Below are 25,627 nucleotides of genomic sequence, written 5' to 3'. Positions count from 1 at the left end.
AAAAAGAAATCAAAATTACCCATTTTCTGCATAGAATAACAAAGTAGGGCTGCGATTTTTGCGCTATCTTTTCTTTTCCTGGTAGAAAAGAAATTGGCAATTGCCAATCTACGTCGGGCGGGGTCCGGGGTAGAAAGGTCGGGCAGGGGCTTTCATAGAAATGGGGATAACCCCCAGCCCGTTCTCCGTATGCCCAGCGCTTCGCGCGGCATGCCCAACGCCTGGGTATACCGTCTGGGGGCCTCGTGGGAGAGGGATGCGTCATAGGGGTCGCTTAAAGCGTTTGCTTAAAGCGTGGCTGCCCCCCCTTGTGTGGTAACATGTGGGAACCTTGCAATTAGACCCCCGTCTGTCCTGTAGTATACCGACTATTCGAAGGATGAACTGCGGAAAAGATTACTGCGGGTGGCTAAAGGTCGGCCATGCAAACACGTGTGGCCAGAGGTGCATGGACACCTACTGCAAGGTGCACCTCCAAAGGGTCCGTAAGGGTAGCCCCCTCCCCGTGCCGTGCAGGATCTGCGGCATAGGGACGCAGTCGGAGACGCGGTTGTACCGCCCCTGCGGAGCGAACCGTGTAGGGCAGAGGATGCGTGGCACCCAGAGGCGCGCTCGGGAACGGTTCGCACTCGTCCTGTCTGATATCGTAGCCCGCGATACGAGCAATTAGAGACTGGGTGGCACAAGGCATACCCAAACACTCGTCCTGTCTGGTACCGCAGCCCGCGATACGGGCAATTAGAGACTGGGTGGCACAAGGCATACCCAAACATGGACGATTACATAGAGGAGATTCTCAATAGCATGCCTGACAAAGAGGCGCCTGCCGTACTAGCAGGGCTGGTCCAGAACATCCTGGGACGAGGACATCCCCGATGGTGTCAAGCACAAGCTGCTTAAGCCGCTCGTTCAGGCAGAAGCGCGTCGGCGAGAGGCTGACGAAGAGGCCTCGAAGCAGGAGCCGTGGCGCGAGTCCGACCCGCTTCTAAAGCAAAAGGGCCCAAAGGGCTTAGACCCCGAGAAGTACTATTCTCTCTTCGTCGGCGGCGAACATCTTCGGTTCCCAAGCGTGGATGCCACTCTTCGGGGCCAAGACATGAGCGCAGGGTGTTTACCAGGAGGTACGAGATCTTGGTGGAGCAGGAGTCATTGCTCCAAAGCCGGTTATGCGGGGGCCTGATATCAATGACGATGGCTCGGTGTGGTGGGTCTCGCACGAGCGAGAGTCTCTGCGGGCAAACGCAGTATTGCCACAGGTGCTTGAGATGGTGGACCCTGACCGGCGTTACAGACTCTTTACGGTCGCTGGTAAGGCCCCCGCAGAGCCATTGGCGCCAATTACAGAGGAGGAAGGGCGCTCGGAGCACAAGATTGGTGGGTCATTAGTCAAAAGAGGAGACCAAATCGCAGTCGGCGCCCTGGAAGGCATCGATGCGGGTATTTGGGAGAAAGGACGAGAGCACCTCGTCTACGTGAGATACGAGCTTCGCCCTTTACCTGAGCAAAATGGTGAGTCTGGGCCAATGTTTGAGCGAAAGGGGGGTGACACCTTCGCTAATTGTGTTGTGAGTTATGTTGCCGACTTCTTGAGGAATCGTGGCACCTCGCGCTCCCTCGGTCTAACCAAGACACGAAGCAAGAAGCTACTGCGGGATGCACCAAAGAAGACCTCTTTGAGATGGAAAAGAAGCTCGAGATAAAGCTAGTAGCCGTGGACGCCCTGGGCAACGTTATGTGGGACTCGGGGAAGTACAAGGCGAGGGTCACTATCCCTTGCCACAATAACCACGCCTGGGCGGAGCTTCCGACTGAACCACCTGCGATCACGAGCATACACGGCCTAGACTTCGAGGCTGAGGGGGAGCTTCGTTCGTTATGTCAGGAGAAGGCTCTAACCAGTGCCGCCACAAAAACGCGCGAGGCAAAAGTGCGAGAGGTACTTATTTGCTTTATAAACAGGGCGATCCCCAGAAGCACGAGGATCTGGCTGTGCGGGTGCGTTATAGTCACGCAGTGACTATAGAAGGAAAACTGTACCGATCGGGACGGGACAGAGTGGCTATCGACAGGGAGTTTACAGAGGAGACAGGACATGATCCTCAATGGCTCCCTGATGATCACCCAGCCTACCAAGAGTACACCGAAGCTACGCACTCGATGGGCGGCGCAATAGGGTATCGCTTTAAGAAGTGGACCCAAAGAGAGAACATCAGGCCAACGCCTCTTAAATACAGGGACATCTGGCAAGCGGAGCAGGTTGAGTCCAAAGTGTGGAATAGCAAGGAAAACTTAGGGGTGCAGCCTCATGCGCACATCGACATGCGTGCGGCGTACCTAGGATTCGAGGACAGTGTCTTCGGCGGCGCCTCGGACGCCATTGATGTGGTACGGAAATACGGCTTCCCTACGAACGTGTATCGTATCGCGGATGTTGTGGGACGGCCACTGAGCGAGGTTCTTCAACTAACCGGGGTCATTCAGCTGACCAAGTGGGAGTTCTCTGAGGCCTGCCAACCCTACACTTCCGGAAGGGTAGGGCAGCACTTGGAACAAAACGAAGGCTGGATCACCACGCCAGAGCTCAAGGACCTGTTAGACTCGGGTGACCTCGTCATGGCCACGGCGAGGGAGGTGTTGTATAGCGTCGAAATAAAAGGACTCGATCAGGTTCCCCCACTCCATCGCGAGTAGCGAAGACTCGCAGTATCCTGAGGGTCGAGATCTCGCTGTCCGTTTTGTAGGCAAGTGCGCTCGCCATGGCGACGAGTCCTCGATCGTAGTTCGCGACCGTGAAGAAGCCGCGTATCTGACAAACAACCTTGCAGGCAACGACCACTTACTTAACTTCGAGCATGCTGACGGGGCTCATCTGATCCAATACAAAGACGGTGTCCGACGCTCACAATGCTACCATATCAGGGCCTTCGTCTTGGAGTACACAAACATAGCGTTGCGACGCATGTTGAGGCGGATTCCTCGCGAAGACGTCCTCCGAGTGTGCAGAGATGCCACATAGGCAAAGGCGGTGCCCAGTGATGTGACAATCGTGGAGCGAAATCCGAGGTATGGAGAGTGGCGCCACAAGATGCCTGGGTACGAGTGGCGACCCGAAGCGGCTTGGGATCCGAAGAAGTCGGGGAGCTGGGCCAAAGAGCCAAGCACTGCGCCAAGTCTGCCGTGGGATCTAGTGGCCGCAACTTCTGCAAAGATATATCTAGCCGGCCAAGGAGGATCGGGAATGACCGAGTGGTCGGTGAGCATGTTCCGCGGCCGCAACGTTGTGGTGCTCACTCCCGAGAACGACCTCGCCCACGACCATCGCAATAACACGCGCCTCGCGGTGAAAGCTCAAACCTACCACCACTACCTCTGAGACCTTCCAAGCTGGGGCACAAACTCGACCATCTCGCAGAAGTAATCATCATTGACGAGTGCTGTAAGGTACAGACTGAAGTGCTACGCGCCATCCTAGGGTATCTCGCCACGCGGCCGTGTCAGGTAGTGTGTTGTGGCGACTATGGGCAGGTCCCGCCCTGGGGAGATAAAGAGGGGCCTCACGATATGCTCGAGGAGTGGGCACAAGGGAACATCCGCTGGTTCGAGTCCGACTACCGCTGCCTGTGTGAAGACTGCGGAAAGCCGTACAGTACATGCGGATCCGACCGGATTTGGTGTCGGCCAGATTCCCAACAGCTTGAGGTGTTTCGAGAGGAGTGGGATGGGGTAGCGTTCGACGCGACGATTGAGCAGGGCCACCCAAGCGATATGTGGGTGTGCTCGACCAACAAGATGGGGGCTCTTGTTCAGCAGCGATTGATAGAGCACCACAGGAAAAACTACCCCCGATTGCCAGCAACCATTCGCTTTGACCCCGATCCTAGCGTCGCGCATCGTTATCGCAAGCAAGGGCGGCCAGTGCCCGTGCCATGCAAAAGGGGTGAGAAGGTCGACGCATACAAAGGCACGGTAGTCGAGGTTCCTCTCGACGCGGTCCTTAACGGGCTTCCCCTCGAGTGAAAATACACGGGCTGGGGAACCGTCCACCGGGTGCAGGGCAAGACTATCCAGACTCCAAGACGTCTGTTTATCATAGACCACAGCTTAGAGGGCTGGATCACGAATGCTGTATACACCGGCATCCCCCGCGTGCGGCACGCCGACCATATAGTCCGCGTGATCCCCCCGATAACGCCCCCGGTGCCTTGGTTCCCACAGGACTACAGGCTACGCCCAGTGAAGAGCTCATTATAGCGCGAATCAAGCGATACGCTATAGACGACAGACAAAAGGGTCGCACAAAGTACACGGAATTGCACCACGTTCTGACGGTAGACCACGTACTCGGCATGTTTGCTGACGCGGAAAAGAATTGCACGGTCTGTGGCACTCAGCTTCTGTTTCAGGGATACACCATCCCCAATGCTTCAGTATCGACCGGCTAGACGACAGTCAGGGTCACTACAAGTGGAATGTCAGACTCACGTGCCTTAGCTGCAATAGAAGGCACAAGCGCTGATCACGCAACACGCAACTGCGAACGCGTGAAGCCGTGCTTAGAGTACGCCGTGTAATACAACACTGGCTGTCCGGGCTCCATAACCCTCTTTAGTATTGGGTATGCCTTGCTTGTCCACCACGAGTCCGTCCCTCGCCGTCGGCCCTTGTCCTGGAGGTCTTCCTCGTTTACGGCGATGTACACCTCCGTTCCGACCTCTAAGGGGGGCTTTTCGGCTTTGAGAGGCACGCGCCTCAGCTTTATGGCGTCTTTAGGCGCAAAGCCAGTCATGCGAGTCTTCGTTGCGTTTATGACGATTGGCAAAGCAGTAACCCACTCGCGGTTTGTTTCGCCGGATGCAAGCTCCTTCGAGTACTGCGCACGAAATAGGCGCTGTGCCAGCCAGCGATGGAAAGACGCGGGGAAACCTTGGCTTCTGTGGTGCCCTGGCTCAGCCCGTCGGACCTCCACCCCGTGGTCTGTTAGGAGCTTTGTGGTGGCACCCTTGAACTCCGTGCCGTCATCAACCATGAGGACTTTAGGCCATGTGAGAGGTCCCTCTGCATAGATGTCAGCGAGTTCGCGGGAGACGACGGCCGCGCTCTTAGTCCTCAGTGGGCGGGCGGCTTTATATCGTGAAGCAACGTCAACGACAGTCAGGGCATACTTGTACCCGCGGTCGGTTGGCAAGAATAGCAGGTCCGACTGGTGGATACGGTTTGGTATCTGCTCCGAGAAATGGGCGTAGGTAGTCGGAGGAGGGGGTGTCTGTGTGTAGCCTCCGACGGGCTGCGAGCTTACCCACTTGCGCACTCGGTATATGGAGGCTGAGCCCTTGGGAAGTTTGGCATGCAGAGCGGTCACTCCTTGGAAGCCACCTTTGGCGTAGTATATAGGACGAAGGAACGCATCGAGTGCTTCGTCGGACATGCGCTTCATCGCCCTTATGCGTCGGCAATGTATTGCAATACATTGCAACAGGTGTGTCAGTCTCCAACAGGCGGTTGCCGTCTGCTCGGGTAGTGCCGCGCGAAGCGCTCGGTCTTTCTTAGGTAGGCCCTCGGAGAACGACATTGGCGAATCTCTTAACGCACTCGCTGTCTGCGCGCCATAACTCGAGGCTTTGGTCAGCAATGTCACCAAAGCTACGACACCTTCGGTGTCATCGACTTGTCTCGCTTAGCAGCGGCTGCTACCTCGTGCATAGCACTCCACAACCGGTCTGCAATCGCGCAGTATGGAACAGGGCCGCCTAGATCTAAATCACAGCAAGCGGCTAGCTGTGTAGCCGATGGCGAGAGCGCCGTCGCCGATGTACGCCAACTCGGCGTTTTTCTGCGTTCTGCTGGGGACGCAGTAGTCGGACAGCTCAGGAGCCCGCATTGACTCCAGGGATTGTTTTGGTCGGGTCTGGTTGTAAAGTTTGAGCGCGTAGTCAGTGTCGGTGAAGTTTTGCTTTGCGAGAGCCCCTCTCTCGCGGCTTTGCGCTTGCCAATCGAGGATTTTTTGTCGCCGCTGTTGGTAGCGTCCATAGTCTTGTTGGTATTTCTCGAGGGCCTTGTCGTGCCTCTCCTTCTCAGCTAAGGCAGGGCTCTTATCGTTCGACAGGAACTTTGCGAGGTAGTTGCCACCAACGAATGCAGTCGCGTTTAGGACGGCGCCACCAACCAAATTGCGATGGAGGCCATCGAGTAGTGTGTGATGCTGTGTGTACGTGTACGTACATGAACACGAGTCTAATACATAGCCTACACAAGACTACATGGGCAGGATCTTCTGGTCCTCAAGGTAACCCTCCAAAGCGACAGCACCTGCAACGGCGGCAGACATTTTTGCGTAGTTCATGGCGTTCACGGAGGGGTCTTTGGTGAAGTCTTCTCGCAAGACCTTGCGCCCAACCCAGCCGATACCGGCGACGAGGCCGGTTATGACTGCGGCGTCGGTGATGGTCTTTCTAATCTTGCTTTGCTGCGTCGTCTACATTGCGATGCACGGACGTGCGGATATGGGTGGGGCCCTCGTGTTTAAATGTCTGCTTACTCCATGGCTAACAGTCGAGATTTGCATTGTCCGGGTCGTCTCCTTGCTTCCCCCCGGGTAGAACACAAACACATCGCCTAGCTCGTGGTTCCGCCCGCCTTCCCATCGGAAGTCCGGCTTACGCGGCAAACCGAACTCTATAGAAAGCTGCTTTCTTGTAGGGGTTACCTTTTTGCGTGAACGGGCTGTCGCCAGGCAGGGGGGCGCCGAGCTCGTAGAGTATCCTCCACGTGGTAAAGTAGACGTGAAACCTTAGAAATCCCCTGATGACAGAGGGGAGCGTGGCGAAAGCGGGGTCGGTTAGGGACACCCCGCATCCGGCGGTTGCGCACCAGACCGCAAAGTTGAGTTGCTGTGGCGAGACTCCTTGGCGGACTTGTGCGTGACTACTGTCTCTTTGAATATGTCTCGGACCCTAGTCGTGAATGATTTGTCCTCAGCCACGTGTATCTCTAGCTGCGTGAGTAGTGGGGTGATGTCTGAGGCCGTGCTTTCCACGGGGGTCGCGGGCACGGCGTAGAGCAGCGAGAAATTCGCTAAGAGTTCGGGAGCGAGGTGTTCGAGTAAAACTCATGTTTAAACGCCACGCTAGCGGCTTCGAATTTACAGCCAAAAAACGGTCGTTCCGCGCTCCGTAGGGTGGCGGTCCAATCCAACGCTCGGTATACTACAGACGGGGGTCTAATTGCAAGGTTCCCACATGTTACCACACAAGGGGGGCCAGCCACCCCCTTAAAGCGAGGCGCTTTCAGCAAACGCTTTAAGCGACCCCTATGACGCACCCATCTCCCACTAGGCCCCCAGACGGTATACCCCAGACGTTGGGCATGCCGCGCGAAGCGCTGGGCATACGGAGAACGGGCTGGGGGGCGCGGGTTATCCCCATTTCTATGAAAGCCCCTGCCCGACCTTTCTACCCGGACCCTGCCCTGGCAATTGCCAATTTCTTTTCTACCCGGACCCCGCATGGCCATGGAAAACGGGCTGGGGGGCGCGGCGCGGGCCCCTCTCGTTTCTATGAAAGGCCCCAGTTCCGCCGTAGATTGATTGCTAATTATTTATCTACGCGAACCCCGCCAGACGTAGATTGATGATTGCTAATTATTAATCTACGCGATCCTTGATCTGCTGTCTATGAAAAAACCAAGTCCCCCCCTAAGACAATTAAATAAAAATCCGGGGAATCGAATTTGGATTTTGTTCGTATAAATAGCAGCTAGTAGGAACATTTTTTTCTTTCTTTATCATTTTTTTAAATTTTTTGTTTGAACAGATCAGAAACTGGTCCAAAAAATTATGCAGATCTCATAATGAAAAAAATCCCATTCTTTCGGATGATTTGATTTTATTCCGGTTCATTTTGAGTCCAGTGTATTGCGAGCGTAGCGGGCATACCTAATCACGATTTGGGGTATGTCGCTGTCGATGACTCGTTCCCAAGCCCATCTCGGACAAGCCAAATAATAATCGCTCCTTCGGATATGTCGGTATTAAGAGTTCTATTGTTATTATAAAGTTGATATTTTTATGATTATATAAAAACGAAACCTCTGTAAGCAAGGAAACGTCATTAGTAATACTGTTATTCATTGGTAAAATAGATGATGCGTATATTCAATATTCAATTATTGTTTACATTGTTAAAACGATTGTTCCATTTTTCCGGCATGAAAACCCCGAAAACACGAAGTTCACATACCACGGCCGCCTTTGTGTTTTCGGGGTTTTCGTGCAGGAAAAACTATCAAAGCCTACAAGTAGGCTATTTCTATGTAGAGTCCAGACACAGCGCATAAGCTGTGATAATCTATTTATTTTTCGTACAATATTTACACGATAATCTTCGGCTTAACCAAGAGTACACTTTACTCTCACAAAACCCCTCCCAACACGACGCTTCATACTACATGTCCATGCTTCCTTGTCCAACGTGACACACATTTCATTGCTCACTGGACTCAGGGTATCATGTCACTCTCTATGAATCTGTGTTATCTTGTCCTACGTGGCCGTGATACTGTATCCGTGTTATCTGCTATCACGTGACACTCAAAAGACAGTCCGTGCTATCTAGTCTCGCTGTGTAATCCCTGACACAGGACTCCCGCGCACAGCTTGCGTCCTTCAGTGTTCTGCATGCTGCAGATGCCTAGGATGACGTCAGGCGAAGAGCAAACGACAGGAGCGAGCTGTAACAGCTTCTGAGTCTGCGGTAAAAAGAAGCAGCGGGTTCATATATGGTTCACAATATTAATGGTTAGAGTTAAATTATGGTTAGGATTAGTAGAGACACTACAGTGAACCATATATGAATGACAAACCGTGCTAAGTATTCTTCAGCCATGACGTTATGCTTTAATGTTTTACAATGGATTCTTTCTATAATACATCCTGATTAAGGTATATCATTTGGTGTCATCTTCAGGTTTCCTGTGTAACCGAGTTTCTAGATCACGTGTGCATTACCACAGGGATCCCGTGTTGATGGCCAACTCACCAAGTGCGTGGGCAAGCAGGCGAGTACAGGGCCAGTCACGTGATTCGTACAGTTGGCAGTCTGCTGCAGAAAAGCTCGTAAGACGCCGGCGACTGGTCCCACCTTGTACTCACCTACCACAGCGACAAGCTCCTCGCAAAATAACACTACGGATAGAATAGTATGAGACAAGGTAAATAGAGACAGCCCAACGACCAGCCCTACCGCAAATCAGTACAGGACATCAACAACAACAGGACGTCTCAACGATAAAAAAAAAAAAAAAAAAAACTAAGAGAAACAACACAACTTGGCGACGAGACCACAAGTATTATAGCTCTTGCGAATCAAAGACGGCGGACATATTTTTTAGCATACACTTAGTAACAAGGAAACATCACAACCATATAACTCAACAATGCCTTCAATACCACCATTTACTGTACCTAAAGCATCCTGCACTACCGAGGAGGACTGGCCCGAGCTATTCGTGTCCATCTTCTGCATTTTCGAAGGACTGCAATTTAAGAGGTCACGTGATCAGGCAAATGTCGAGATCTGTTATCACAGCTGTTTCAGCGCAGATCCTTCGTATATGGTTCACTATAGTGAACAAAGGGTTAAGGATACTATAGTGAACCATATATGGAAGACCTGCCTGTTCCTTCGTCAACGGTGTTCAGCAGTATCACAGGTATCCCGCGTTACCTGTGCTCAGCGGTATCACAGCTGTTCCCGCATTACCTATGTTCAGCGGTATAACAAATATACCTGCATTACCTGTGCTCATCGGTATCACAGATATCCCAGCGTTACCTGTGCTGAGCGATATCACAGTTGTTCCCGCGCTCTCTGTCATATCCATACTGACGCACCCATCCCAGCTCCAAAGTGTGCGCCGCGAGACGAGCCAGGCCCTGGCCCTTGGGGTCTTGAAGGAGAACGTTAGCCCTGCCGTGACGCAGGCAAGTGGGGATTGCGTGACAGAGTAACGCAGGAATCAGCTCATCGGCATCGAGAAACATTAGACAGCTCCCCACGTCCGCTGGAGAGAAAGGAAGGAATTGGATGGATAGTTAGTGCGACGGATCTGGATAACTAGAGCGCGAATCAAAGGTAGCAAGCAAGTAGGACGGGCGCTCCATAACCCGGATGTAAACCTTTATTGTTTTAAATAGCAAAAACGGGCATGAGGTCTCGTCCCTCCAACTGCAATACATTAAAGCCGCATTGTCACCAGTTTACTTCCGGTCGATTACGTTACAATCTCCGATGATTTTTAACGTAAAACGCGAAAAATATTTCAAAATATTGAAGGCAGTGTGTATATTGCAAGTTTCTTCGAGGATGTGATTGGTAATTTAGAGTGGATGGCATGTTAAATATCTCGGGTTCTAATAGATTCTTTTGTCTTTAACGGTTGAGGTTCCCGTCGGACCTCCGGAAGTGAACTGCTGACAATGCGGCTTTAAGCTCCATCTTGGCGACGTAAACACAGCTGGTAGAGTAACGCAGGTACAGCTGTACAAGTGATAGTGCATGACCTCACTGCATAAAGTACTGAATAGAAGGGTATGGACGCCTTTATCATTGGAGACTCTGTCTTTCTAATCGTAAGTTAGTCCTATCTACCCTTGTTAAGAGATGTCACCAACCTGCAGTTTTCATGTCTTGTTATCGCTACAAGTTAGTATTATCTACCCTTGTTAAAAGATGTCACCAACCTGCAGTATTCATGTCTTGTTATCGCTACAAGTTAGTATTATCTACACTTGTTAAAAGATGTCACCAACCTGCAGTTTTCATGTCTTGTTATCGCTACAAGTTAGTCCTATCTACCCTTGTTAAGAGATGTCACCAACCTGCAGTATTCATGTCTTGTTATCGCTACAAGTTAGTCCTATCTACCCTTGTTAAGAGATGTCACCAACCTGCAGTTTTCATGTCTTGTTATCGCTACAAGTTAGTATTATCTACCCTTGTTAAAAGATGTCACCAACCTGCAGTATTCATGTCTTGTTATCGCTACAAGTTAGTCTTATCTACACTTGTTAAAAGATGTAACCAACCTGCAGTTTTCATGTCTTGTTATCGCTACAAGTTAGTATTATCTACCCTTGTTAAAAGATGTCACCAACCTGCAGTATTCATGTCCTCTTGCCTCGTGAGTGCCAGCATCTCCTTGATGATGACTCGGCAGAACCACCGCGGTCCGCCTAAGATGAGGAAGCGCTTGAACTTGTGGAGTCGGTGAATATCGAGGCTCTTGCTCTTCACGACTTCCACGAGCAACTCACTCATGGCCTGAGAAATACCAACAGATCACTCATGGCCTGAGAAATACCAACAGATCACTTTTGGCCTGAGAAACACCAACAGATCACTGATCGCCTGAGGAAACCGAGGCCAGGGAGAAATAGGTTTGTTGCAAGCAAGAAAGACCGCGGTATTTTATGTGGATGTGTGAATTAAAAAAGTAGGGTAATTTCCTAACCATCTCAACAAATGTTGAAAACTTTCTATAAATTTGGGTCGAAAGAGGGCGATGAGAAAATGAATCAAGGATATATTTTAAGCACACGTTGTCACGTTGTCGCGTCTAGTATGGTTCATGACGTGGGTAAGGGGCGTATTCCAGGGAGAACTTAGTGCCCCCTATTAGCCCCTTAGTGCCCCTATTAGCCCCTTAGTGCCCCTATTAGCTCCTTAGTGCCCCTATTAGCCCCTTAGTGCCCCTATTAGCCCCTTAGTGCCCCTATTAGCCCCTTAGTGCCCCTATAAGCCCCCCTATTAGCCCCTTAGTGCCCCTATTAGCCCCTTAGTGCCCCTATTAGCCCCTTAGTGCCCCTATTAGCCCCTTAGTGCCCCTATTAGCCCCTTAGTGCCCCCTATTAGCCCCTTAGTGCCCCCTATTAGCCCCTTAGTGCCCTCTATTAGCCCCTTAGTGCCCCTATTAGCCCCTTAGTGCCCCTATTAGCCCCTTAATGCCCCTATTAGCCCCTTAGTGCCCCTATTAGCCCCCTAGTGCCCCTATTAGCCCCTTAGTGCCCCTATTAGCCCCTTAGTGCCCCCATTTAGCCCCTTAGTGCCCCTATTAGCCCCTTAGTGCCCCTATTAGCCCCTTAGTGCCCCTATTAGCCCCTTAGTGCCCCCTATTAGCCCCTTAGTGCCCCTATTAGCCCCTTAATGCCCCTATTAGCCCCTTAATGCCCCTATTAGCCCCTTAGTGCCCCCTATTAGCCCCTTAGTGCCCCTATTAGCCCCTTAATGCCCCTATTAGCCCCTTAGTGCCCCCTATTAGCCCCTTAATGCCCCTATTAGCCCCTTAATGCCCCTATTAGCCCCTTAGTGCCCCTATTAGCCCCTTAGTGCCCCCTATTAGCCCCTTAGTGCCCCTATTAGCCCCTTAATGCCCCTATTAGCCCCTTAGTGCCCCTATTAGCCCCTTAGTGCCCCTATTAGCCCCTTAATGCCCCTATTAGCCCCTTAGTGCCCCTATTAGCCCCTTAGTGCCCCCTATTAGCCCCTTAGTGCCCCCTATTAGCCCCTTAGTGCCTCTATTAGCCCCTTTGTGCCCCCATTTAGCCCCTTAGTGCCCTATTAGCCCCTTAGTGCCCCTATTAGCCCCTTAGTGCCCTATGCTAGATTAGCCATATGTACCTTGGACACTGTGGAATTAGGTGGAACAAGGGATTCTTCGCTGTGCTTGTCATCTAAAAAAATATCAGAGAAACAAAGATAAACGCTGGCACACCGTAAATGCTTGTTTAAGGAGTAGCAAAGGGGCCGCTTATTCTGACAAGAAAAAAACTCCAATAATTAGTTCAGTCTCGTCTTTTATTGTTAAAGAATAAAAACATATAGGTGCTGAAAGCCTTCCCTTTGATAATTCTTAGCGGAGCTAAGCGACTCGTGAGCGAAGCCCTATACTGGTGTATAAGAAAAATATGGTAACAAATATTGGTAACCCATCGACTCGAGTTTTGGTGACGGGATGTCCGTCCGACAGTCCGTCCCCAAAAAGGATCGTATGACAACATAACTTGGCAGGTGTCATGTATGTGTCATGTATTTAACGAAGGAAACATCGTATGGCAACCAAACTCGGTAGGTGCCATGTAGGTGTCAAGGGGGGCGGTGCAATTATATGGTCACGTGTTGTGTGACGTCATCGATGACGTCACTAAAAGCAAAACTGTTCCGATTTCATTAAGAACAAAAATATCCATATCTCATGAACGAAACATCATGACAACCAATCTTGGTATGTGTCATGAAGCTGTCAAGGGGGTGCACCAATATAGTCACGTGATTGTGACGTCATTAATGACGTCACTAAAAGTAAAACTACCCTGACGCCGAAACATCGTATGACAACTAAACTTGTTATGTGTGTGTTATGTGGGGGGAAGGGGGGTTAACAAATTGGTCGAATGATTTGTGAAATCGTTGAAATCGTCAAACACAGTAATATAATAATAATATTTAAAATTTCTTAAATTATTAAGCGAAAATGAAGCAAAGATTTGGGCGTTTGGAGCTCCGCTTTTAGGCAATGCCTAAATCTATATATTATATTTTATTTGAGTAGCAGGTGGCCGCAAATAATATATATCGTGCCTTAAAGTGCTCTTGTCAGCCACACCTTTTATTTAAGATTGGAAAGCATAAAATGCGTTAATATCTCGGGGAAAAACATCTAAAACAAAGTTTAATGCATTATTTACCAAATTCAATCGGAAATATTGCCTTGCCTTCCGAAAATCAGCCGATGGAAATGGATGCTTTTTCACACTTGGTACTTTGATAAGATGACAAGATGGCGGCTGCCAGAGGCTGTTAAAGGGCGGCGCCACTTCGAAGTTTGGCGCTTATTAGAGGCTGGGAGCTACATTTCGGTACATGTTTAAAAAAATAGTTTAAATAGGCATGGGTACCTTTGCGCTCTATACTGACCACCATCTCTCGCATCACGGCAAGCATCATGGAGCATCTGAAAACCAAATGGAAATTTTATCAATAACAGCGGGTTTTGTAGCTTTGACAAAGGACAAACACGTCTCAGCACCTAATGCATGTTAGTGCTGAATAAACTACGTATCCTTATTTGTTTTGGTTGTATTTGCCTTGGGTTTGCTCCTTCAGCGAGCTGTGTTACTTCGCGTTCAGACCTCTCTAACGACGCGTCATGTTACCGCGGCCTGGTGAATGAGTGGGGAAGAGGAAAATACGCGCCGTTTGGGGTCAAGTTACTCATTTACCAGAAGATGGTGGTAACATAGCGCGTCGCTTAAAAGGTCTTTAGCGCAGGGACAGAGCTCGCTAGAGAAGCGAAAAAAGGTAAAAAACTTAACAACTCAGATTTTTGCATTTCCCCAATTTCTTCTTCCACTTTCGAATGAAGATAATAGCAACGGTGCGGCTCTTTACGTAGTTTACCTGTCTGTGAAGGTTTGAGGAAGTCCTTTTGGGTTCATGGGCGTCAATAGATACCCAAGCAGCCTAAAACAACAAGTGAAACTTAGAGCAGGGTAAAACATGGACAAGCTGCTGTAATGTTGTTGAGATTGTCGCTGATTTGTTGAGCTTATTGCTAAGTTGTTGAGCTCGATGGGACTTTGGTATATCAAAATAAGCGGCCATGGGCGAAATTGACAAAAGCGTCATAGTTGTCATTACTGTTTTAATACTTTACAATAGTGGAACCTCGATACTTGAGGTAACGATACCCCACTAAACGACCATACTCGATATGAGGATACTCAAACGACGTTTTCCTTGTTCCAGATTTTGTCCAAATAAAGAAACTGAACGGGCACATGTTACGCACGTACCCTGGGTTAACAGGCCTCTCGTCTCCCCTCTCCCCCTCCCCCGTCAGGAATTCTCGCTCTTCTATCCTTAGCGCATTTGTGTGGCCGCAACACCACGCACAGATGCAGATAGCCCAGGCGGGGACCTCATACTTGATGCTCTCGCATAATTTCTAGGATAAGAAACGTGTCACAGATAGATTAGCCTTGGGTGACTTTTCCATAATTTCTAAGAACAGAAACATGCCACATATATCCGTCTTTGGGTGATTTGTACATATTTTCTAGGAACAGAAATATGCCACAGGTAGATTACTGTACGAGTGATTTTACACATTTTAGTCTTGGGGTTATTTGTACACATTTTCTAGGAACAGAAGCATGGAAAAATAGATTAGTGATTTTTCTTTTCTATTAAAAGAAACAAAGACTAGTTCAATAGATATGTTTTAAAACGTGCCCTTTATATGGGTAAAGGTTTTTTTTACGAGATTATGTACTCAGATACAGCAATAAAATGAAAAAAATATATATATACAAATAGGTGAATGCTACAAGCTCAGTGGTATTTTGAAGTGAGACGTGCCTTTTGTGTGAGCTTGCAAAATACGAATAAATACAAAAAGCCCAAATAAACGTGTTTGTGAACCAGAAGAATAAATACACCAAAACTGGTATTTGACTCTGCCAAAGTCTGCCCTGAAGAAATCTTACTAAAGACGAAAATTTCGAATTCCAGTTTTGGGTGTATCACTCCACAACACAATAGACACAATACATCCAAATACCTGTACGATTTCGGGAGAGGCGCCTTGGGATTCGAACTGTGCGGCTTTGAGCATCTCGTGCATAGCGTTGGGTACATCCAGGCACAACTTGTCCCAGCGAGCCTCACTGCAACATCATGAACTTATCAATAAAATCATCAACAAAATCATGACATCATCAATAACATCATCAACAAAACCATGACGTCATCAATATCATCAACAAAATCCTGACATCACCGATAACGTCATCAACAAAATCTTGACATCATCAATAACATCATCAACAAAACCATGACGTCATCAACATCATCAACAGTACTATGACATCATCAATAACACCATCAACAAAACCATGACGTCATGAACATCATCAACAAAATCATGACATCATCAGTAACATAATCAACAAAACCATGAGGTCATCAACATTATAAATGTCAAAATCATGACATCATCGATAACGTCATCAACCAACCCATGACGTCATCAATATCATCAACAAAATCCTGACATCATCGATAACGTCATCAACAAAATCTTGACATCATCAACAAAACGTTGACCTTCAGTCCATTAGAGTGTTTGAGCAGGGACGACGGGAACGCTAGGTGCGACCGAAAAAAAAGCTTTCAAGTTAAGCACTCAATTCAAGAACTAGAGTTCATACTTCCACAGAAATCAGAACTTTTCGCATCCGTTTACTCGGTGATAATTGGCATACGAAACTAGATTTTTTTTTTATAAAAAAAACGAAACTAGATTTATTTGGACGGGTAAACCAGGTTTTTTTCGCTATGTTACAAGACTTATATTATAGGTTGTTTAGGTTAGGGTTTGACGCCATATTAGTTTTCATAATTTTTATCTTAAATCAGCTGAAGATCTTGTTTTTTTAGCTTAATGTTTGGTACATCGGGTATCGTTTGTAAGGGCGTGTTCAGTTTCAATTACGTGGCGGAAAATTTTATCTTTTGGCTTAGAAAACTTTGTTTGAGCATCTAACTTCTTTAATTCTTCCTGAAATTATTTGTCACTTTCACCAATAAATAAACATATTCTAAATAAGAGATCAGGTTAATATGGTATGGTATAAAATTGACAAAACTCAAGACAGATAGTACGAAAAATCCAATACCCTCTTGTTAACCACCTCAAACCTTTATAAATGGCCCCTTTAATAATCAAAATTAGATGTAGTTCAGAACACACCCTACCCGGTGAATGGTCCCTTGGTAAAGAATTGTTGAAGAAGGAGCGTGACAGTTGCCGGGTCTGGTTTGTGTTGGGCATCGGGGGAGAACGTGCGTGATTTATCACACTCGGGAATGTGCGACGATATCCAGCGCGTTACAAACGCTTGCTCCAGACCATAAGCTCGTGCGGCATCCACGATTACCTTAAGAAGAAATAAGTACATTTGACGCATGATATTGTGAACGTTCTCATGGGATACCTTCATGCCTGTTAAATTTAACTCCCGAAATCGTAATGCATGGCATTTGAATTATTTGGGGGTAAAACACCGCATCCATATATAGTGTAAAGTCCAAACTAGGAGACAGACAAAGTTTGAGTAAATCAGCATGGAGGAGACATCGCAGAAACAAAACGGTGCCTTTTCCTTCGTTTTAGGCTTGTATTTCCTTTTAACATTTATGTCTCGTCTTTCTTGTCCGTCTCCATTTTTTACACTAGTGAAAACAGGATTTAAGGGAGTACTGAGTAGTAGCTGCAAAGAAAGAGTTGACTGTGGATATTTTTAATAAAGAAACAATGTCATAAATGTACTGATAAATTTGATAAATGATGGTTACCAGAACCCCATCTTTCTTATGTTTAAAACAATGTTGAGCCCAATGTAGATGTTCCCAATGTCATTGTACTCAATATCGTTGTACCCAATGTTATTTTACTCAATGTTGTTGTACCCAATGCCATTGTACCCAATGTCGTTGTACCCAATGTGGTTGTTCCAATGTCGTTGTACCCAATGTCGTTGTATCCAATGTCGTTGTACCCAATGTCGTTGTACCCAATATCGTTGTACCCAATGTCGTTGTACCCAATGTCGTTGTACCCAATGTCGTTGTACCCAATGTCGTTGTACCCAATGTCGTTGTACCCAATGTCGTTGTACCCAATGTCGTTGTACCCAATGTCGTTGTACCCAATGTCGTTGTACCCAATGTCGTTGTACCCAATGTCGTTGTACCCAATGTCGTTATACCCAATGTCGTTGTACCCAATGTCGTTGTACCCAATGTCGTTGTACCCAATGTCGTTGTACCCAATGTCGTTGTACCCAATGTCGTTGTACCCAATGTCGTTGTACCCAATGTCGTTGTACCCAATGTCGTTGTACCCAATGTCGTTGTACCCAATGTTGTTGTACCCAATGTCATTGTATCCAATGTCGTTTTATTCAATGTCGTTGTACCCAATGTCGTTGTACCCAATGTCATTGTATCCAATGTCGTTGTACCCAATGTCATTGTATCCAATGTCGTTTTATCCAATGTCGTTGTACCCAATGTCGTTGTACCCAATGTCGTTTTATCCAATGTCGTTGTACCCAATGTAGTTTTATCCAATGTCGTTGTACCCAATGTCGTTGTACCCAATGTCGTTGTACCCAATGTCATTGTATCCAATGTCGTTTTATCCAATGTCGTTGTACCCAATGTCGTTGTACCCAATGTCATTGTATCCAATGTCGTTTTATCCAATGTCGTTGTACCCAATGTTGTTGTACCCAATGTCATTGTATCCAATGTCGTTGTATCCAATGTCGTTGTACCCAATGTCGTTGTACCCAATGTCGTTGTACCCAATGTCGTTGTACCCAATGTCGTTGTACCCAATGTCGTTGTACCCAATGTCGTTATACCCAATGTCGTTGTACCCAATGTCGTTGTACCCAATGTCGTTGTACCCAATGTCGTTGTACCCAATGTCGTTGTACCCAATGTCGTTGTACCCAATGTCGTTGTACCCAATGTCGTTGTACCCAATGTCGTTGTACCCAATGTCATTGTATCCAATGTCGTTTTATTCAATGTCGTTGTACCCAATGTCGTTGTACCCAATGTCGTTGTACCCAATGTCGTTGTACTCAATGTCGTTGTACCCAATGTCGTTGTACTCAATGCTGATGTGCCCAATGCTGATGTGCCCAATGCTGATGTACCTTTCTTCCAAAGACTTGGCCGATGTGGCACAGTATAATAAAGGCAGCATTAAAGAGATCCCCTCGCAGTTCGGATGACTTCACTGCAATCACACAAATATACTTAAATGAGAGCCTGGCTTAGGAAGAGATTTGAGACTTAACAGCATGTACTTACTGTCCTCGTCATCGTCACTTGGGTGCTCTGTCTCTTTAGTGATTCTGTTGATGGGGAAGACCAGTCAGAACTTTGCTTATAGTGCATAGGACACAATGTGTGAATTGTGGCATAACAGAGTTTGTAAAGCTCTTTCTGATAATAAATAGGGGCGAATCGAGGGATTGGCGGTGCGGGCACCGGCCACCCTTTTTTCAGATATTTGGCTTATAAATAACACGAAATATAAGAAAATCCACGGAAGAACAATGAATCCGGCCCCTCCTTTCTTGAAACTCTTGTCTCTGACCCCTCTTTCTGGAACTCTTGGATCCGCCCCTCATAAAACCACAAAATTCTAAACGATCAGAACTTAGCCTGACACATGCTGTTCCTCTTATGTTTACTGTTTTACTATTTTACCATCTTTCTACTTTCCTTAGATTGTTTAAACTCTGTCATTTAATAGTATATAAGTACTTCTGGAAATGAAGTGATCGCTGTGACTGTGACAATCCTAAAAAAAAACTTCACTGATGCCACAAAACATAAGGAACTTTACATCAAATTGGTATTTCATTGAAAATTATAAAGATCTTTTATTAGATGGCTGGGAAGGAATTGATCACTTACCTTATTAGTCCAGCGACCATCCCCTGCATCCGCCCCATACTGGCAACTGCTACCATCTTCCAACGAGAGTGCATCAAACTGAACAATGAGCTTAGCTGTGTCAGAAACTTGTCATCCATAGACCGAGATGGGGCTTCTAGTACCTGATGACATGAAAAAAAAAAACATGTAAGGGTTAGAGGTCGGCTGGATGCTACTCTTTGCACTTGGTTCCCTTTGGTTAAGCTTGCTTCTAGGACAGCCTGAGGGGAACGATTAGCTTAAGCTTTATACACCCTGAGGGTCAGTGGCAGGTTTAGGATGCGGCCCAGAAAATGGATATTGGTCAGCCTGAGGGTCAGTGTCAGTCTTTGATTTAGGGTCAGTTTAAGGATAATCTAAGGGTTAGTATCACGTTTATGGTCAGTCATTAGGGCCAGTCAAAGCATATTGGTCAAGCTAAGGCCCTATGTGAACAGTTACTGTATTGGTTTATATGATTATTAACTGGCAGTCTTGGGGTTAAGATCTGCCTGTAATTGTATATTACTTTCACATGAAAGCCTTAATCAGTACAAGAATTGGAACTTGCTTTTTTTTTAAACTATTCTAAATTCCAAGAATAGTTTTCGACTCACCTGAAGCACATCCCTAACTCTGGTTTCTGAAGAGCAAGAACCATAAAGGAGTAAAATTCCCATTTTTTTAACGTTCAGATAGGTTAATAATATAACATCCATTACTATGGAGGGTGTCACGATAGCTTACTGGTAAGGGCTTTATCCCCCAAACAAGAGGACCATGGTTTGAGGTGTAAAAACCTTGCTTTCTACATAGGGGGCTGCAAATCCCTCTCTTCTCAGGCAAAAACGTTAAACCGGAAGTCCTATGTCCACAATTAGCTACCACTAAATACATTGATGCATAAATAAATGTACTTGCATCTTTTTATGGTGTTGGTCATATATCACATACCAGCATCTATGAGTAGTCTGACTGGTTGATATGTAGCTCCCCCTGGGGAAGATTCTTCATCCATGAGGGACTCCCTGAAAAGATATGAAAAATATATTAAGTAAGGGAAAATAAAGTCCAATTTGTTAAAGTAAAAATCATTAAGGGAGGGGAAAAGTATTACACAATTTGTTGAAAAGATATTGCAAAAATATCAAGGGATGAAAAAAAAACAAAGTCCAATTTGTTGAGCCTTGAGCCCAAGTGTCCATGTGCTTGTCCGCTTAAGGAGTGAATAAGAAAGAGATTGACTGAATGGCAGATTGGGAATTTGAAAAGGGCTTTTGGAATCAGAACTGTTCACTTACTCAAAAGATGAATGCAGAAGAATACTGGGTAGAATATGACAAGAGCTTACCGCTGATCAGCGATCTGTTGAAGCCTATCTGCAACTTGCGGTGGGGCATACTTAGAGTACTGGTGAATGAACTCACCAAAGATATCACAGCTAAAAACGTAAAAAAAACCATCATCCCAAGGTGATCCTCATTCCCCTACAGTATGCCCAAATAGAGCTCTGAAAGTGCTTTTACAATGTGATAATTGGAGGACTCTTGTCAAAGGTATACGAATGCAGTGCTAAAATTACAAATTTGACATCTTAAAAGATTGCCTAGTACAGGTCCATCAGTTACTGTATGGTCTCCTTTCTGTGTCAACAACCCTTTGTACATATATGAAGTCTGAATGACTTATGAATGTAAAGTTACAATGGGTTAGCAAACCTGCATTTCTGATCCACCTCGTTGAGTAATGGAGTAAAGTTCTTCAGTTGCTGTAGGACTGCTAGCACTGTGCCGTGTTCGTTGCCTGGGGTTACCTGGGCTTGGCTCTGTAGCCTAGACTCCAGAAGACTGAAAACCTTGGGTAACTAAGAAACCCAATGCAAATAAGATGTTCATGTTTATGCTCATTTTCAATCATCCTACACTTAAAACAGCTTAGTTCCAAATAATACAGGGAAAGTTTTTTTTTTAAGATGAGATTTTAAAAAGTCCAGAAACAAAACAACATTGCCACACAAGTAGGGTCTACAGACTTTAATAGATATGCAGTTCTTACCTTGCATTCTTACTTTATATACATTCTTACTTACTTTGAAAATGAAAAAGCCTGTCCACAGGGATTCCTGCATAGATGTTGAATCAGCCGCCAAGAGGCCAACCAGTGCAGCACGGATTGACTCAAGATACAACTGGTATCTTGTGATGTTCTACAAGGGCCAAAATACATGCACTGCTAAGATGCTTTTTATATGCTATTGCTAATTTGATACATGAAAAGGTTTAGTCAGTATAATTATAAGAGTGATCATAACGCTAATTATGCTACTACTATGTATCAATAGTTTTCTACACAGCCACTTTAAACCCTATCAAGCAACTCACTGGTGCATCAACAACATCACCATTATCATCATCATTTACACCTCAATCACCACCATCATCATAACAGCCACCATCCATCATTTATAACTTCCACTATCCCTATCCTCACCATTAACAATATCATCATCACCATCTCTTCGCCATCACTGATATTGCAATGGTTCTCGTTACACTTTAATTTCCAAGACCACCATGATAGTTTAGTGATTCATGTATGACCCACGAGCTGGCACTAACCGTCTGGCACTACTCCCTAACCCTAACTCTACATGAATTAATGACCATGGGATCTTACATGAAGTATTGACCCATGATTGTCATCATTATACACTTGTATCATGATTGCAAATAACATGTTTTGAATGCAAAACGCACCTGCACTTTCAAAAGTGATTCTAAAACATCAGCAAGTTGCTCTGGTGTGTCAGTAGGATAAACAGTGTTCTGAAACAAACACAAATCAACAATAAATCAGCAAAAACAATATTACATGGCAGTTTAAAAGTAATCCATATGTCTCTATACCTGTAGTTGGATAATGGTTTGGACCATTAGGTTAGGGAGTGGCCCAGGGGTGCGGTCACTGCACCCGTTCATGGGGGTTAGATTGTGCAATCTGCAAAAAAAGAAACATTGTAATTTAGCATAAAACACATTTTTTAATCAACCAATATTTTAAAACAAATTGGAAAGAGAGTCTTAACCCTGCCAAATTGGATTCTAAAGGAAGGGGTGGAGATTGATTTGGGCAGAAATCTTTAATGGGGAAGGGGGGGAGGGAGGTTACAGTCATGCATGTGTTTTTTCTTGTCTCCAATATGTACATTTGAATTTTTCGCTTTCTCTATGCATTTTTATTCTGTCTGGTTTGTGTTGCATGTATTTTTCCAGTATTTTTTTTTATAATTACTGTAATGACTTTCTTTGTTCCTTACACCCCCCCTCCCTTTTCTTGTGATCTAGAATACTACACCTGTTAAAGTTGATCATGAGATCTTTGATGTGCATTTGGATCTCAGGTATTGCACCTTCAGACTGGGTAAGGAGAAAATACTCCTTCATAAGAGCCTGGAATTGGCAATCAAGCTCTGCAGCAATAGCTATATAACATACAAATAAAAATCAACACATTTCCTGCATTGATCTATATCTTTGTCTTCTTCAGTTCACTTATCTATAACTGCAAATTTTATTACAGCATGACCCATAAAATAGTAACCTCCAAAAATATGTGTGAAATGTTTATTGTCTTCTTCAATCACAAGCAATAATTCAGGCACTGGGGCTTGTTTAGACAATTTCTGAATTCACTGTTTGCAAATCTACATGTGATTGGTCAGAGCAAATATTCCATACATCATTTCCACTGTCCATGATTTGACTGGTCATGCCATAATAATCACATCAAGAAGAGGAATAACATGAAAGCACTTATAATAAATAGTATTATGAGGCAGTAGCAAACCCTGTTCCTCCATCTTGCCGACAATGATTAAGCTCTTGTAGGTAGCCGAGCCCATCATGTACGCAAACACCTTGAGGCACTTAGTGGTGTTGTTGATGTGGTACTGCATCATCACATCATTATCTCTTGCAGCCTGCGTGCACAAGATCGATAACAATAAAAAGAACAACAATAACAATAAAAAAATAATGATAAACAATATTAACAATCAATAATAAAGTAACTTAATAATAATTAATACTCATGATAATTATATTAAAAAAAACATGACCCCAAGTTTAATAACAATAATAAAACATAAAAGTGTTCTGCCTTAATTGCACTAAGAATACAAGGGTAGCATAAAACAAAGAGTTGAGAGAAGTTGAAAGTCAGCATAATAATAAATGGTAATAAAAAAATTACTTACATATTTATGTACAAATTCGCATAAGAATAGAATTACATGCACCTATAGTTATTATAATTCAAACTATAACCAATTATCTAATCAACAATTCCAATAAATGGTGATAGGCTAAAAAAGGTGTGAGCAAGATCTTAGTCATCAGACTCATTGCTCCTAACCATCAACTCATCAACATTATAGTGACTCACACTTATATCCCTATACCTGATTTGGAATCACAGGGTCATGTTGCATTGTGATTTCAAATGGTTTAGGGGGACTAAATCAAGCACATTACAGTAAGGTATTGACTTTGAGTCAACATACCCTCTTATTCTCTTATTCTAAACCACTCTCTAACCCCCGCAACAAATCTTTGCCATACCTCTCTGGCTAGCTTTAATAAGTTGATGGCTACTATAAGCAGCCAATACACAGCCTTTAACATGGCAACAGCAAGCTTCAGGCTTTCTTCTTCATCATTTGGACAGCTATTGGTACAAGCAATGATCACAGATCAATCTAACTGCAAATATTCCTCACATGATAAACTTTCTACTAAAAGCTATTGCTGTTATTAGTACTAAAAATATAAATAATTCATAATCATGATAGACAAAATGTGTAGGGTTAGTGTTAGGGTCGTTGTGATATTTTACCTCATATTAGGAACAAATCCCAACATCAAGTTTAGAAGAGCAGTAAGGCATCTATGCTTATTGATGTTTTGAAACTGCAATAAAAAAATAGGACAAATGAAGGAAATACATGACATTCTATCAGTACTTTCCAAAAAAGAAATATCATGTTTATCAATGTCGCTTTATGCGAAAGCAAATGCTCATTTTGCAATGAAATAAATACACTAGTCACAATAATGGCCAAATATATAATTTATGAACAATCTTTGCGCCTGGCTCTGGCTCAATTAACTGAAATTACCAATGCTAGCGATGACAGCAATTTTGGATCAAACCTTTACAAAACTATCCTGCAGAGAAAGCTTTTTTTTTTTATAAAAAAGATAGCACAAAGCTTTCACACAAGAAAATTTAATCTTGCATACAAAATTCCCCCCCCCCCCCCCCCTGAATATCTATCGTTTCTATCCTATATGAGATCTTTATATAATAGAATATTTAAAAATAAGTAGGCTGGGAAGGGAGGCATAGTTTACATACCTGTTGGATAGCTATGAGTGTGTCTGAGCAAGGAATCAGCTATAAAAGAAACAAGAAAACAGGCATGGGCATTTGGAATTATATTTAAAATAGATCTATCTCTAAAGAAATCCAAGAAGTCTGTGCTTTATTTTTGCGATTTTGCAGGTTTAACCCTTAATAACACATTAAACCTCACCTCCGTCACATTGAGACTTAAATTAACTTGTAACCAATAAAATACATTGACTGATTGTTTGACAAATGGACTGAAAGTTTTTTTGTAAGCTTAACGTTTAGAGCTCGTATTTACTTATGTGTTACACACCTCCGCTGTGATCCCGTGTTGTAAATAGGAGAGAATGAGTGAGTTTGGGGTGCTGCCAAACGTAGACTGCTGAATGAGACATTCTAAAACAAATAAGAACATCAAAGTATACGGAGCTCACACACATTTGCAGATTATGTACATCCGTTTCCAGGCTGAAATGACTGTATAAAATACCGAAAACCAAGAAAAATGAATCCCACTCACCGGCAAGCCCTCTGTGGCATTTGTTGTCACCTGTTTTTCTTATCTCTACCAGCCATTGAAGCGGCGTCCATCTTTCTTTCCAAGCTTTTATCAAAACAGACAAAGCCTTCTTCTCGGCCGCCATATTGCATTAGCACAATATCCGCTG

At 45.2% G+C, this 25,627-nt stretch overlaps 1 protein-coding gene across 1 annotated transcript; it reads right to left on the bottom strand.

The window, feature by feature from the left end:
- Window positions 1-8,105: 8,105 nt before the first annotated feature.
- Window positions 8,106-25,625, bottom strand: LOC5521060 (mediator of RNA polymerase II transcription subunit 24). Its single transcript, XM_048728474.1, has 28 exons — window positions 25,480-25,625; window positions 25,273-25,355; window positions 24,966-25,004; window positions 24,444-24,517; window positions 24,170-24,275; window positions 23,397-23,529; window positions 22,905-23,031; window positions 22,457-22,547; window positions 22,307-22,375; window positions 21,640-21,756; window positions 21,269-21,414; window positions 20,902-20,991; window positions 20,505-20,578; window positions 20,168-20,193; window positions 19,551-19,693; window positions 18,939-18,982; window positions 18,782-18,864; window positions 16,809-16,990; window positions 15,613-15,718; window positions 14,846-14,997; window positions 14,451-14,513; window positions 13,949-14,004; window positions 12,672-12,724; window positions 11,150-11,315; window positions 9,828-10,056; window positions 9,458-9,528; window positions 9,033-9,178; window positions 8,106-8,742 (listed from the first exon to the last, which is right to left on the bottom strand). The coding sequence occupies exons 1-28, from the start codon at window positions 25,601-25,603 to the stop codon at window positions 8,602-8,604; spliced, it is 2,934 nt and encodes a 977-aa protein (XP_048584431.1). The 5' UTR covers window positions 25,604-25,625; the 3' UTR covers window positions 8,106-8,601.
- Between the last annotated feature and the right edge of the window lie 2 nt (window positions 25,626-25,627).

Source organism: Nematostella vectensis, chromosome 6, assembly GCF_932526225.1.
Source record: "Nematostella vectensis chromosome 6, jaNemVect1.1, whole genome shotgun sequence".
Classification (NCBI taxonomy): Eukaryota; Metazoa; Cnidaria; class Anthozoa; order Actiniaria; family Edwardsiidae; genus Nematostella; species Nematostella vectensis.
This window is presented reverse-complemented; position numbering and strand designations above follow the sequence as displayed.